This window comes from Lonchura striata, chromosome 8 (genome assembly GCF_050655825.1).
Source record: "Lonchura striata isolate lonStrDom1 chromosome 8, ASM5065582v1, whole genome shotgun sequence".
Lineage (NCBI taxonomy): Eukaryota > Metazoa > Chordata > Aves > Passeriformes > Estrildidae > Lonchura > Lonchura striata.
The window spans coordinates 31,693,310-31,708,815 of NC_140710.1; the positions used below are offsets into that span (position 1 = coordinate 31,693,310).

Below are 15,506 nucleotides of genomic sequence, written 5' to 3' on the forward strand. Positions count from 1 at the left end.
GATGGGGGAATGGGGGAACGGGGCTGAACCCAGGGATGGTCCCCGGGATGGGGGCGATGAGGGCGATGGAGACTGCGGGGCTGCACCGTGGGGATCACGGAAGATGGGAGGCAGTGGGGACGGCAGTGGATGGCAGCAAGGGTGGGGGAGTGGAGAGTGAGGGCAGCAGGACACGTTGTGCCCAGCGCGGTGGCGGTGGCAGGTACCCCCAGGAGAGGACAGTGGGGCTCTCCACCCGCCACGCTGCACTGCCCCTTGCTCAGTGTGGGTGCAGGCAGCAGATCTGGAGTGTGCCCATCGGGATGGGAAACCCAAAACCAGCCTCGGCACTGAGGCTCACCCCAGCGAGCAGGGGAGCTTCTGGAGCAGACGGACAAGCTCACTGCCCCACGGCTCACCCCCACAGCTGCTCCTGCTGCAAAAGCCCGGGAGGAGACCTGTGTTCCCACGGAAGAGGTCTCAGGAGGACAGCAGCTGGATTCAGCTTCAAGATCCCTCCCAATCCTCAGCTATCATTTAAAGCGTTAAAAATCCTTCTGCCCTGGCTCAGGCTCCAGAGGACTGAGAGCCCTTTGTGTGCAGTGCTGACACGGCATCCTGGCCCGTGAAGGCAGGATTGTACCGGGTCTGGGGGAGAAAAGGGGCAATGAATAAACCTCACTGTTTTCCCCCTGTCGTTCTCCAGATCCCAGAGTCCCTCCCAAGTGTGGGGCTGGACAGTCATGGCCCTAACCCCATGATGATTTTTGCAGGTATTCCAGTGCAACCCTTTGACAAGTCCCCATCCATCCTGCACAGCTGCCAGAGCCTCCCGTTGCTGCTCCAACAGCTGCTCGTGGGCAGGTGGTTGTGCCTCACAGCCATGATGGCCATTCCATGGGATTGCTCCTGGCCCACTGCCCTCCCTGCAGCTCCTCATCTGCTGAGGTGGAGGCCAGACCCCCAGTATGCCCCAAAACCTCCCACATATCCAATTGTGGGTGGCATTGACCAGCACTTAAGTTAAAATGATGACAAAGGCAAGCTGGGATTTTGAGGAGGGGCAGACAGGGAATGTGACTACAGCAACAAGGGTTTGGGGATGCTCTCCTGAATGCAAATTCAGGAGTAAATCTGGTGTTTCACTAAGAGTTGCCATTTCCAGCTCCCCTCAGCGCTGATCATTACTTATCACCCCTGACCTTGAAGTGGCTCATCCTCCACTTTGTTTCACTTGGCCTGAGCACAAGCCTCCGAGCCCCAGAGCAGGGGCAGGATCCACGGCCTCTCTGGCACAGCTCTTGGGAGCAAGCAGCTCCAGCTGGCAGCTGAGGCTCAGTGGGAGAATCCAGGGAAGAATCCAGGAAGAGAGAAGGCATTGCTTCCCTCCTGCAGCTCTGGGGAACCTACTGATTGCTCTTCTCTCTCTGCTCTGACCCTGCCCTCATGGTGCACATGGACTCAGCTGCTCATGGGGGAGAGTGTCCCATGACAGCTCTGTTGGGGAGATAAAAGGGGTGAGAGCAGAGCCATTAGTGGGTCCTCTACATGATGGAGGCTGGGAGTGACTGAATCTGGATGGCCAGAGTGGATTTTGCTGCTGGGAAGGTGAGTGAGGGCCAAGCTTCTCTCAGCTGCCCTGGCAAGCTGAATTGCCTGTGCCAGCAGCGAATGCACAGAGCAGAGCAGAAAGGAGACAGGGACAGGTGCCCCACTTATGTGTCCCCACACATACGTTCCTCAATTAGCTCCCCATTATCCTCATGATCCTGTCGTTAAGTGATAAATCCTTTATGGAGGAGTTAGAGATGTGTTTCAGCATTGCTTCGTCTTTGTGCAGTCCTACCACACACCACCTCAGCCCCAGTTTCCCACCCAGAGAGGATGACGCTGGAACTGGAGAGCTCTGGCAAGGTGTCCTGCAGCTTCGTCTGGTTTCTGAACATGCCTTGCCCCTCTTTGCCCACAGAGTGTCTCATCCATGTGAGGGACCCAAGCCCCAGCTGCTGGTCGGGCAGGGTGCCTGGCACAGGGCTGGGTGCACTCTGGCACAGAAAGCAATGCCAGATGAGGGATTAGGATATCCACAGCAGAGTTTGTCAAACGGCCCCAGCAATTAGGGAAATCCTGGCACTTTGTCTGACAAAGACTGGGAGATCAGGCCCTCCCTGTGACTCCACTCAGAGTCTCACTCTGCCATGATTTTGGCTCCACAGAGGATCCATGCACTTTTCACAAACCAAGCTCCCAAGGGCAGCATCTCCCCAGATCCCAAATGTCTCACTTCTCTCCAGCCAGGGAATTCTGCCAGACAGATGTGCTGGGGGCTCTGCAGTGCTCACCCCTGCTCCTCTCGCAGAAGGCAAAATGCATTTGAACATTCTGAGATGCATTTTGTGTGTCTGTACCTGGTCAGTGAGGACCATGGCAGTCCTCTGTCTGTCACCTTGGAGGAACTGCTGAATTCAACAGCTTTGTATTGGCTTGCTCAGAATTGTGTTTTCTTGCAGTAATTTTCAGTGACATTGATGGTGGTTCAGGCATTCAGACCTCAGCTCAGCCCACATCCCAATGTCTGCCTTGCATCCCTGGTTTTCACTGTTGTCCCAGATAAACATTGCCTTTATCCCACATATCCCCCTGATCTGGGTGTCCTTAGGACAAATGTGCTTGAGCATATGTTCCAGCTTTCTCTTCTGTGATCAGAAAAGCTGGAGCTACGTTAAAATGGTAGCCAAGGTTGCTTCATAGTTACAAGATGTCAGCAGCCAAGAGGTTTAAGAAAAGCAGGAGGGAGAGAGGCTTCCAACAAAATCCTCAGGCCTGGCAGCCTTGTGCCTGTGCCGCAAATAGCTTGTACTGTGGCTCATCTGCAAACTCTTAATATCCACATGACTTGGCTTATGCCATGATTACCTTACCTGCCAGCCACCCTCGTCTTAAAAAGAAACAGAGAAGTGCAAAGGCATTCCTGCATCAAGCCCTGCAGGAATGCTCTGGGCTCCCTGTTCCATTTCTGCTGCTAATCACCAGGGGAATTTGTACCCTCTGCCTTAGCTGCCTGCTCTCAGCAGCCCCTGGAGTATTTAAATTGCAGATGGAGTTCCGAAGCTTTTACCAAAGTTGGTCTGACCTACAGAGTGGCCATTAAGCTCCCGAAACGCCCCTGGCTTTGGGCACGCAATGGAACAAAATAGGGATTTGTGGTCACCCTCCGGGTCACAGCCAGCGCTGTAATGACGGCTGGCACAGCGGCATGGCCGTGGCTCAGGGAAGGGGCAGCTGCTCACCACAATCATTGGTTCCCTTTTTTGGGTCTGTGTCCAGTACCGGCTGAAGAAACGGGAATCTGTAATTCTGTAACTCTCCTCTCTTGACCTTGAGCAGCCTCTAGGTAGCTACAGCAGAGATCGGCAGCAGGCAAATCCCGCTCCTGTCCCAGTGCACGCACAGCCCAGCCACCCCTCCGGTGCCCTGCTGCGGCGCTGCCCGCACCAGCTGTGCTCCCCGTACCCGTAAGGGCACAGGAAAGCAGCATAGGGGCTTCCTCCCGCTGCTGTGGGACCCAGAGCCTGGCCTCAGTCCCCACACATGCTATTATGTCCCTCCTGTCACCGGGCAGGAGCCTCGGGCTGCTCTGCAGCCAAACTGTGCCAGAGGCCACCCAGTCCCCGCTGGCCTCGGGAGCTCCCTCCCCTCCCGAGGAGGGTGTCTGGGGCAAGATGCCATCGCAGCTGTGAGGAGCTCTAGGCTACGAAGGGGGGAGCAGGAAACTCCAGGAAAGGTCCTGAGGAGCCATACACACCTCAGAGTTCCCAGGCTCGGCCACCGCAGGGACCCACGGAGGTCCCAATGCATAGGATTTGGGGTCGCTGTAGCTCCTGCAAGCACATTTTGTTCTGCTCTTCTATGCAAATCCTGTCCCTGCTGCCAATTTGGGGGTGCCCCAGCTGTGGCCCATGAGGAGGGTGCACTTTTGTTCTGGGTGCTGTGCCACAGTGGGGCTGGGGAATCCCGTTTGCAGTGAGCATGGGCAGCGTGCAGGGGAAGCAGTGGGTGCTGGGGTGGCCAGAGAGCACCCACAGGGCTGCAGGGGTGAAGCGGGGAGGAAAAGACAAAATAGAGGAGAAGCAGTGACAGGGGAAACAGGTTTATCATCTCTCTGCAGAGTGCTGGGGCTCAGCCACAAGGGATTTTCTGTGGCATGATTCAAAGTTGCACTGGGCTGCTGCATGCAGACATGAATGAGCTCTGAGACCTCGCAGCCGGGTCCAACAGCCCCGCTGGGGTGGGCACGGGGAGCAGGGACTCCCCAGCTTCTGCTGTATCCCCTGCGGCGGGTTTGTGAGCTCAGACATGAATGCAGCAGCTGGGAGCAGCCGTGTGATGCTATGCAGGGCTCAGAGCTGTGGGCAAACCCCGGGGCAGCCCTGCAGGGCACCCACACGGTACACAAGGCGTGGGAGAAGGGGACACACTGAGGAGGGGAGGTGGCATGGCTGCTCCAGCGAAAGCAGAGCCAGAAATACATCTAGGCAGACGGGCCAGAGGCTGTGCAGGAAGTGCAGGAGGGAATCTGCGGTGAAGTCAAACCCCACCTCTCCCCAGTGCAGGATGCTCAGCGACCCTCAGAGAGCTCAGGTCTGGGGTGACCAACAGGAGCAGAGCGCCGAAGGGGTCAGGAGCTCGGCAGGTGACCCAAATCCTGCCCTGGGGCTTGTCGAGTGCTCATGACCAACACAGCTGCGCCACCGGGGACAGGGGAGATGGCACAGCTGGGGCGTGCTCTGGGGCAGGATGTGGCACTGACTCAGGGCAGCGGAGGAGGGCTGGTCCCACAGTCAGCTGTCCCTGGCCAGCCAGCCCAGCACCCCGCCCCCAGAAAAGCCTTCATTTCTGGTGGCAGAAAATCGACATCCTCCTTTCCAAAAGGTCACATTGAGGCAACACAGTAAAGTGTGAGGGGCAGAGGGGACCTCCCGAGCTCCTCAGCCTGGCTCTATGGGACATCCTTCCCTGGCCCTGGAGGGATTCAGAGCCCTCCAGAGCTGCGGCAGCTCACATTGGCCACACAGGGAAGGAGAACAAGGACCACGGTGTTCAAAGGCTGAACTTCAAGCCCTGCACCCTGGCCACTGCTGTCCAAGCACTTCTCTGGTGTTGAGCGCTCTGGCAGGCACAGCCTTCCACACCACTGGGACATTCACCCACGGCAAAACAGCTTCCAGAAACCATCTATGGCCAGACTGCCCTGGGATCCCAGACAAAAAGATGCTGGAACTGCATCTTTCTCAAAACCTACTCAGAAGAGGGGTTTACAAGTACGAGGAGCTGCTTCAAAGCAGAAGAAACAGCTGGTGCCCAAGTCAACACAGAACCCAAAACCCTCCTGCTCCCAGAGTGGTGCCAGTGCAGGGAGCTGCCACAGGCTCTGCCGGTGAGACCTGGTTTATATTTGGCATGGTGGCTGGAGCACCCAGCCAGATTTTGCCATCCTGCTGCACTCTTCCTCTCCAATCGTGCCCCACCCATGGCAGGTTTGGTAACATCTGGGAACCAGCTCAGCCTGTCTGCTCTTGCTGCCTGTCTGCTCTTTCACTCAGGGAGAAAACCCCCGTCATCCAAACCCGGCATGCCAGCTGTGTAAACCCCCCAGTGGGCAGTGGGGTACTCAGCCATTCCCTGCTACGCAGCCCCTGTTCCCTGCAGCAGGCACTGTCCCAAACAGCACCCCTGTCTCTGTGGCACAAAGACACCCAGGGGTGCCCCGACCTGAGCTGAGGGGTGTCAGCAGCCAAAAGTGACAGCTTTTCACCTCTGTGCTCACACGATGAGCAGAGCAGCTCCCAGGACACGAGCATCTTTTCTTTTGCACTCTGTCTGTACCCTGTGCCAGTATTTCCTCAGTGGCATTGGGCACACTGTGGGAGAAGGGAGAGCTCAGCTCAGCTCTGCTCTCTAAACCCAGCCAAGCAGGGCTCGGGTGCTACAGAGCCTCCAGGAGTTTGCACTGCTCCCAGGTGCCACCTCCCCTCTGCTCCGCCGGTGCCGCACATGGGACAAAACCCCTCTCGTCTGCCCGGCTGAGGAGGGGGGAAGCAGGTGCAGCAACTGGGGGAATGCCCAGCGGACAAAGGCTGTTCCAGAGCCCCTGGAAGCAGAGAGGGACCTCAGAAGCAGAAATAGAAATGGAAAAGGTGCTGGGTAGGGGGTGACAGGCAAACGCCCTGCGGGAAGTGTCTCCCTCCGTCCCCGCCGCAGCGCCCCGGCTGCACGGTGGGATGAGGCCAGGCAGCACCGCCTGGTCCGGGAGCCCTCGCAGGCACATCCCCGGCTTCACGGGGAGGCTGCGGCTCTTCGGGGACGCCCGGGCATCGCAAGGCGCTGGGGGTGCCCTGAGGATGAGCTCCCTTTGTGTCCGCAGCCCCGCACCGCGCCACAGCCCCGCGCAGGCACTGCCATCTGCAGGCAGAGCGCCGGGGCCGGCTCCGGCCGCTGCCAGCGCCGCGACCCCCGAGCCGGCAGGGACGGACCACCGCCCCCAGCAGGGACCGGCCAGCAGGGACCGGCCCAGCAGGGACCGGCCAGCAGGGACCGGCCACCGCCCCCAGCAGGGACCGGCCAGCAGGAACCGGCCAGCAGGGACCGGCCACCGCCCCCAGCAGGGACCGGCCCAGCAGGGACCGGCCAGCAGGGACCGGCCACCGCCCCCAGCAGGGACCGGCCGCCGCACACCGCGGCAGGGAGTCCCTGCTGCAACGGGACCCTCCCAGCCGAGAGCAGCCGTCACGAAACACGCGGAGAAAAGGGCAGCGGCTTCATCCCCCCTCTGGCCGAGCAGCCCGACAGGAGCTGAGCTCACACCTGGGCTGCGCAGGAGGCGCACAGACCCCAGCAAAGCCTGTCCACACCTGCCTCGCACAGAGCATCCACACCACGCCCCCACCCCCTTCGAGGGACTAAAGGGGGCTCCGTGTTTTGAACGCAGCGAGGAAATTGCTCGTAAGGTGTTCCCTGGAGCCCCACGCTGGCCTGCGGGAGGGGAGGACTCCTCTTCTTCCCTCTAGGCAAGCGGCACTTGCAGTTCCGTGCCCCGCTCACACTGGCACAGCCCACAGGGGACACACACCCCACTCACTCCCAGTTTGTGCTGCTTCTCATGCTGCCCCTATGAACAGCGCGGCCACAAAACTGTCCCCATAAAATTCTGCCCAACAGGCAGAGATGTGCCAGCAGGGAGAGATCCCCGCTATAACCAAAGTACAGCTTCTCTGGCAGAAAATGGTCAAGGTCACATCTTTCAACTAGTTCTGCCTCCAAAAGGAAGCCATTATACCAGCTGGTTCCATCTATGGGGTCTTCGTCCTCCTGTGTCCCTGGAAGCAAGGAAAGCATCCCCCAAGGTCACAGGAACAAGACACAAGACACTTCGTGCTGCAGAGGGGATTTTTCAGAAGCATTTATTTCACTGCTGACACTGGGGCTGCAGGAGGCAGCTGCTCCCTGAGCTGCCCCGTGCTACAGAAACATCATCCCCTCAATCACAACAATCCACAGATGCCCGGTGTCTGAACGGTGAGACCTTCCAGCACCGATGTTACAGACCTACATCATGGGGACATTCACCTGGTAGGGACACCACTTAAAAGAACTTAAAATCATTATAATAATTATAATAAAGCAACCTACAAAGTAACACTTAGAGGCATCATGCAGAAACCGGATTACTTTAGACTATATGGCAGCTCAGAGTTGCTGGGCTCATTGGTGGACAAGTGCTGACTGCATTCTGCCAGTCCAACAAGGTGCCAAGTTGGGGAGCATTCCCAGCCAGGACAACAGCTGTGTTTCCCATCCTGTGGCAGGAAACATTTCCAGGTCACAGCTTATACATCCAGAACTACACAAGGTTATGTGCTTGGAAAAGGTGCTGGGAAGTCCTGACACTTCCTTCTGTGACACCACCTGCTTCCTCTACCAAGTGGCAGACACTTGAGTGCAGCAGAGTGCCTGAGCTGTGGGGTTTCCTTTTTTCTCTCTCTCCTTTTTTTTATTTTTTTTTTTTAATAAAACCTCACTGCTAAAATGTTATTCTCAGCACAGGTGGACCAAAAAAAATTATAAAAAAATATTATTACACTGGTGATACAGAGATTGGCCCATAAGAAAGAAGTTCTATACTATTGCCCCATAATGAATTGTTATTCACCTACAGTTTCAACTTCCCAAGTGAGGTAGGGAGAAGGTGACCACGGGTAAAAGAGGTGGTGTTTCTAAAGGATTCCACTGTTTTGAAGTTATCCTAATCCTTCATGTAAAGTCAGTGTTCTTTACAGAAACACTGCCTTTTCTTCACAACAACATTCAGAGTTTTGGTTTTTTGTTGTTTTGGGTGAGGGAAAGAGGGAGAAAGAAAACAAGGATCCCAGAGATGAAATGCTGGCAGTTTTGACACATTTCAGAAGGAAAGCACAGTTATAAAAAGGAAGGAAATAATGTAGTGAATCTGCAGCTAGAAGGGAAAAATAGAGAGCACTGACATAGTTTGCACTGTGCCCATTTCAACAGCATTGAATTACACACCCTGTTCATGTGGGAACACGCTGTCACACACAGCTGTCAGGAGAGGGAGAGTGGACACTTAGAAACCTGGAGTTTAATTTTGTAGGAACCAGTTAATACAGAAGCCTTCCGCTGCCCCTCCTAGAACTGGACAGAATGTGTTTTAAGGCATAGTTTAACATCCATTCTTCCTAAAGCAATTTAAAGTGTAACAAGCCAGGATGTCAGACACAAAACACTCAACAGGTATTCTGACAGAGGTGAAAGCTGGTTTATGTACAGTGAAATTAATTTGCCTGCAAATGGGGAGTCTTGAAAAAGAAACAACGAAAAAGAACTGCAGACCCAGATTCTAAAAAAGCAAACATTACGAACACAAGGAATGTTCATTAGAGTCCAGTTCCCACTAGAGCTACTCAACAGGAGGATGTACAATACGATTATGCTAAACACCACTGATTGACTGTTCCCAGAGTGCCCCGGAAGGGGGAAGACTCTTGGGAGGCCAAACTCTGCAGTATCCCAGTGCAAACTGCCTCAGAGGAAAAGCCTGTAGTCAACAAGCCTTTACACCTATTGTTAGGCTCCACTAAGGGATGCAGTAGTCAGGTGTCACCTAACAACTCCAGGACACTCCTGTGAAGGTGATGGTCCTGTGTGGATTCTAATGCACATCCCCCATGAGCAGTGTCCTGCACACATCCACCTGCCAGGCTACTGGCTTTCCCTCTTCCACAGCTGGGCCAGCTCACAGCCACCAGAACCTCACATAGACGATCAGCATGATGAAGAACACAGCTACAGCCGCCAGCTTGGCGTACGTGGAGCGCATGTTCAGGTACTTGGCGTCCTGGCGGTACTTCTTGGACAAACTGGACAAGTTGTTTGCCTTGGAATCAAGAGCTGTTCAAGGGAGAGGAGTTAGGATTAACGGAATGTTCCCCAAATGTTACATTAAGTGTACAAGTTTGTCTGGAGAACCTGGAAGCTCAGCAGTTTCACATGGCAGTGTGGCCTGTGCCCCCTGCAGTGCTCCAGGGCTTGTCCTGCTGGCACGAGAGCCACTGGAGCTGGTGAGGTGCTGGTCCCTCCCCACAGCAGCACCAGCAACTGCCAGCTGTTTCAGAATACAGCTGATCCAGCTGCAACACCCACCGGGTTCACTGCTTTCTTCAGGAAGATCAAGCCTTTCCCTCAGGACACTCTGCCCACCCAGCTGCCTGAGGAGACAGAATTGTGTGTCAAACACTGGCCATTCCCAGTACCTGACAGGGCCTCTCCTCGCTGTAAGACCTCCTCGATGTTGGCCACCATAATCCTCTGCACATCTTGCAGCTCTGTGTTGATGGAGCCCAGGTTCCTCCTCGCCCGGCTATCAATGTAGAGCTTCTTGGTTTTCTGGATGTAGGTGTCTGGAATTAGATGAGGCTGAGTCAGGGGCAGTCACCTAGCACAGAGCTGCCTGGCTGCAGGAGTGGGAGCAGATGCTGAGACAGCCAGAAAACTACGTGCAAATATTTACTGGAATGAGGCCAAGAGGCTAAAAGCAGAAAATCTGAATCTAAGGACATACACCATTTCTACACCACTTCTCTATTCTCCTGCTCAGAACACCCATGTCTCTAGTGCCAAGGAGAATTTGAGCTGTCAAATCCATGGGACAAGCTGCAGAGAATCCCATGGTTGCCGCTCCCTCCCAGCAAGAAGCTTCCTGACTAGCCACAGGGAGAGGGACCTCACCAAATTCAATGAAGGAATAGGGCCTGGAGACTGTCGGAACCTTCTTGCCATGCTGCTCATCAAACTCTGAGTGCAAGTCTTCCAGGTAAGCAAAGGCCAGTTTCTTGGGGAATCCAGCTTCACACAGGACCAGGTAACACACTCCTTTCTCGATGATGTAGCTAAGAGAATGGCAGACAGAGCATTAATCAATCAATTTTAAATATATCCTGTCAAACATCACCCTGCATGCCTTTATTCCTATGAGGCAATGAGAACTGGGCACAAGAACTTCTGGTTTTCTATGTCTGGAGCAAGTATAAACCTTTCTGCAAAGCAATGGCTTTATCTTTTCTTTAGCCAAAATAAATTTTCTTGTAGCCTCAGACCCTACACCCATGCCAACAATCTTGGGCTTTGACTTCAGCTGAACAAAAGTTGGCCTGTGAATACCATTAGCTCAGCAAAATACCAGCAACAAAAGAGTTGCAATTCTGGAGTATAAAAGAGAGAACACCCTGCAGTCAGGAGGAGGAGAGCACAGGAAAGTTTGCCAACAGAGCAGAGGGGAAGGTGGCCAACATTTCTTTAGTTGGCAGCACAGCCAAGTACCTAAGGCCCACAAATAGGAAGCTGAGGCACTGAGATGAGGAGACACACACAGGAATTGGTCTCAGCGTGCTGGGAAGGCACCCAATGACTACGAGTTGTCCCTCTGCATTTCAGAAGGCTGGGTATCCCCTTCTCCCACCACCACCAGCCTGCTGGAGGGGTGCTGCTATGCACATGCATCACCACAGGGGCAGCTGGGGAGGGGTACTGGTGCGAGGTGGGTTCTGGTGACCTCATGGGCTCACCATGGGTGGGTGTGACCATGCCATCAGTTGTCCAGCTGCAAGGTGAGGAGCTTCAAGGCACACAGTGACACACCTGCTGCTGTGTAAAGCTGCTCTGTTTGCCCCCCAGCTGAGGGGACATGGGTCCTCTTCTCACCCCACTACCAACCTTGAGATTATTTAGTCTTCACTATGTCACTCTGCTGCTCCACATTCCCAAGTGAATTTTCCTCCTTGCGTAGCCAGTATAAAAATAAAGGCTACAATACTCCCAACCAGAACCAAGGGGGTGGAGACAGTAAACAGCCCTGTAAACACTTTTGAATGCTTATCTATATTCTTCAGGGTGAAGTGTGAATGCTGCTTTTAGGTTACCTTGCTTTGACTTTCTGCATAATGCCATTAAGCATTAGTCTGGTAAGCATAAAGATTAGCAGTGTATTAAAGAAATTATCCAGTCCTGAGGGTACCATATTAAATAAGCAGCTTAAAATTTTGTTAATAAACACATCAGGCTTACAAAACAACTTTAACCCACTCCCCACTGTTTTTCCAGATACCCCAGTAGGGCATGTCCTTTAAATTAGCCATCCTCACCTTGTTTCTGGGCTCAGGAGTATCCATTTTTCTTGCCTCTATATTGCCTTGTGTGAACCCTGGCAGCCTTCAAACAACAACAGATTTACCCCAAGCAGAAGCAAGAAACTCCAGATGCCATCATCCATTCCACAGCGTGTTCCACATGCCTGCTGTGGCCTCTGGTCCTTTTGACATTCCTCAGCTTGGACTGCATCAGTGCCCAGACTAATCCTACACTACATCATCAAGCCTCTGTTCTTCCCTTACCCCTGGAGACCTGTTTGCCACATTGGGGTTGGTAAAGATCATCACCCAGAGCTTGACTTAGCCACTGCCATGACGAGCATGACTTGAGCAAATCTATTGAAATGAGGAGAACAAGTGTCAGAAAGGAATTCTGACAGCACTGCTGGAGCAGGACTCTCCAGGTGAGAGCACTCTAAGGAACATGTCCCATCAGCACAGTTGTTTATCTCTGCCTGGGCCAGCTGGTCCTGCCTGCAGCTCTTCAGCTGCATTTCCCACTTGCTGCTCCTTGGTGTGCTATTCAATGTGAAGGATTTAAAGTTGGTCTGTCAGCACCACAGAGAGCGAGCTCACCTCACTCTGCCCCAGATTCAGACAATTTTGTCAACTTCAGACCAGAGTTTGTGCACAGCTGGGCCTCTCAGTTTCATACTTTGTGTGCACCTCCAAGATTCAGCACAGCACCTGCCTGCATATCCTCACACATGGGGCAGATGTGCCCCTTTGCCACTGTTAACTCTGCACAGTGTGCAGCCAGCAGGTCTCTTGTAATCACACTGGATATTTTCAGAGAGAAAAGCTTTATCCTGCTAACAGTGGCAAAGGCCAAGGGTTGCTTTTAAATGACAGGTGGGAGTCACTTCAGCCATTCATCAGCCAAAGGTCACCTGCTTACTGACAGCACAGCAGAGTTGTCAGTGTTCCTGTACTGCACAGCCCCAGTGCTGCTGCTGGAAGGGTGATACAGCTTCTGCAGCTGAATCCTTGGCACAGCATTTGACAGAAATCACCCAAGTGCTCACAATTTCAACTTCAAGTTTCAGGAAGGCTTGGCTCTGCTTTGAACTGACGAAGCTGAAGATGTTCAACAGCACATCAGCAAGTTCAGCCATGCCCTTGGCCATGCTGCTAACTCCCCCCCAGAATGCTCTGTCCTGCTTTGTGCTGCCCTCAGCAGTCAGAGCTCTGATCTGGCACAAGAAGATTGGTGTGCTGCGTTACTGAGCAGCCTGGCTGTGGGTCAGTGTTACTGTACACTAAATCTCAAATTCCCCCATCACCTCCCCTTCCTGTAGAGGAAAGGTTCTGACCTAAAATTGTTCTTTTCATACAGGTCCTGCTGTAATGTCCCACCTCAAAGGAGACAGAAGCAAGTGCTCTGCAGCAGCAGCTATCAGTGGCCAGCAAAACCTATCCATGGACTAACTCAACCCAGAAGGAGGAACACTCCTGTCCTAGCCAGGTAACCCAGCTGCTCCTTTGAGACAGCTGGCAAAACAGGCCTGCCCAAGCCCTCCCTCCTCATCAGAACTGCTGTCATTACAGCCACCACTAAGGGCTTTGATTTCCTGGGCAAATATTGCCACCTTCCCAGACATCTCTCTGCTTGCATCATGGATGTAACTCAAGAAGGGATTTACTGGGATCTACACAGGCTCTTTCCCAAGGTTTCACTCCCAGGCAGAGCTACACCTATGTTGTGCCAAAGAGACACTCAGAAATGAGGCAGTTTTTAAATTCTGTGAAGACTTAACTTGTAGAAAAAGCAAGAGGAAGAGCAGCACTTGGCACTTCAGCAACAACACCCAAATCCAACAGGAGATAAGAATGGCCAGGCCAATCAGGGCCACCCTTTGACAACTGTAACTCCCTATCAAAGGCAACCAGAAGCCCAGAGAAAAGATTTAAAAAAAATCTTGTCTCAGTTAGCAGACAAAAGACAACCACAAACATGGCATTCCCCAAAACCTCACAGCTTTTGCCAAAGATGGCCCATCCAAAAAACTGTTGCCATCTCTTGACGCCGCTGAATCTCTGAAGAAAGGGTCAGGGTGGGAGATTTTGCTCCTGTTGCTGGAGCAGAGGCCTGAAGCCAACCTTGGCCTGCATTCAAAGGCCACCTCCCCCTCTCCCAGCCATAAACACACACCCAGTCCCCAGGAGTCACCCGGCACTGAGAGGAATCCAGCTGAGGGGGGCACGGCAGCGCTGGTGCCCCGGGGATCCTGGCACACTCCTGCCACAGCTGCACAACTCTGCCTGGAGAGCTCACCTGGCACCTGAGCTCTGAGACTTCCAAAACTCTGATTCCTGGCAGGATCTTGACTAAGTGCTCAAGCATTGTTCTGCTGGGCAATGACATGGCAAAGAAAGAAGCATTTCCCTCCTCACACACAAGCTTTCCTGCCTTCCAGGGACTGTCAATTCCCCCCTGTTCACCCAACTCTGCACCTCCCCTGCTATTAAGGAGTAAGAACGTCTGACCTCTGTCACATCTCCCTATTCTATATCCATGCTCCCTTTCAGGAGTACTAGTGGAGAATGCTGAAAGTGCTTTTAAGTTGAGAGCTCCCAAAGGAAATTAATTAAAGACACCCAACAAATCTAGCAACAGTAAGACTGAATTTCCTGGATGAAAGAAAGAAATCCGTCAGATACTAGGACAACAATAATAGAAGTATTTTGAGATGCTCGATGTGCTTGTAATTCATTAATTCATGAAAAGCTGAGCTCTGACATGGCACAGAGGGGACAATCCTGTGCAGCAGGAGCTCACAGCGGCATTGCACATTGCCTGTACAAGGAAAGAACTCTTTAAAGACAAGATACAGGCCGCCCAGAAGATCCAATGAAGGCAAACAAACAAAAAGGGGGGGGGGAGGGGGGGAAGAACCTGTATTGTCTGCAGCAAAGGCAGAACTATGAACCTGGATGAAAACCAAGTGCCAGCCACCTGTGCCAAGCAGTGACAGCTCACACAGTGTCCCTTTGCAGCCGTGTTTCCAACAAGTCCGACTCACCGAGCGCTCGCCCGTTTCCGCGGCAGAGAAGCCGCGATCCCCGCAGCCCCCCGGTACTCACTGGAAAGCCATGGCTCCCGCCTCCAGGGTGCATCTTGTCGGGGACTGCTCGTTCAGCTTGCGGAAGAGCTGCTTCGCCTGGCTCTGGTACTGCTGCAGGTCGCGGCCTGACTGAGGAGGCAGGGAGGGAGGAGAGCGGGCTGCTGGGCCGGCACCGGAGGCACACCGGGGCGGCTCCGGGGCGGTCGGGACCGGCCCGACAGCACCGGCTGGCTCTGCCCGCCCCACCCGCCACCACCGGGAGGCAAACGCCGGCGCCAAAGCCGCCCTGCTGTGAGAAGGGGCTGCGCGGCTCCCGGTGGGTCGCCCTCCGCCCGCTCCTCACCGACACACGGGCTCCTCCCCGCCCGATCCCCGCCAGCCCCACCTGCTCGTCCTCTTGCATGGAGGCGGCGAGGGGGAGCCCGTCCGCCACGCGGGCGATCATCGTGAGCAGCACCATGGTCGCGCCCGCCGCCCGCCCTGCCACGGAGCTGCCCGGAAGCCCCCGCCGCCGCTTCCGGTGCGCGGCCCCGCGCCGCCGCCACTTCCGCCCGCCCGGGGGCAGCGCGGCCGCCCCGCGCGCCTGCGCCAACGCCAGGCCACGCCCCCGATGTAGCCGCGCCCCGCCCCGCCCCCTTAGAGCAGGCGCGGCCCCTCCGCACGACCACGCCCACCAGCTCCGCATGGCCACGCCCCCGCAGCAGCACCGCCCCCGCCCATCGCCCCGCCCGCCCCGGCCCCG

General features: G+C 54.7%; 1 protein-coding gene across 1 annotated transcript; it reads right to left on the minus strand.

Moving 5' to 3' along the window:
* Window positions 1-7,414: 7,414 nt before the first annotated feature.
* Window positions 7,415-15,261, minus strand: SEC22B (SEC22 homolog B, vesicle trafficking protein). The gene is made up of 5 exons (XM_085586879.1): window positions 15,150-15,261; window positions 14,784-14,893; window positions 10,282-10,442; window positions 9,807-9,953; window positions 7,415-9,444 (listed from the first exon to the last, which is right to left on the minus strand). The coding sequence occupies exons 1-5, from the start codon at window positions 15,222-15,224 to the stop codon at window positions 9,290-9,292; spliced, it is 648 nt and encodes a 215-aa protein (XP_085443005.1). The 5' UTR covers window positions 15,225-15,261; the 3' UTR covers window positions 7,415-9,289.
* Between the last annotated feature and the right edge of the window lie 245 nt (window positions 15,262-15,506).

Coding starts and splice junctions, on each gene's coding strand:
- SEC22B (XM_085586879.1), bottom strand. CDS start 15,224: ATGGTGCTGCTCACGATGATCGCCCGCGTGGCGGACGGGCTCCCCCTC. Junction 14,894..15,149: donor CCATGCAAGAGGACGAGCAG/GTGGGGCTGGCG, acceptor CTGCCTCCTCAG/TCAGGCCGCGACCTGCAGCA. Junction 9,954..10,281: donor CTATTCCTTCATTGAATTTG/GTGAGGTCCCTC, acceptor ATCTAATTCCAG/ACACCTACATCCAGAAAACC.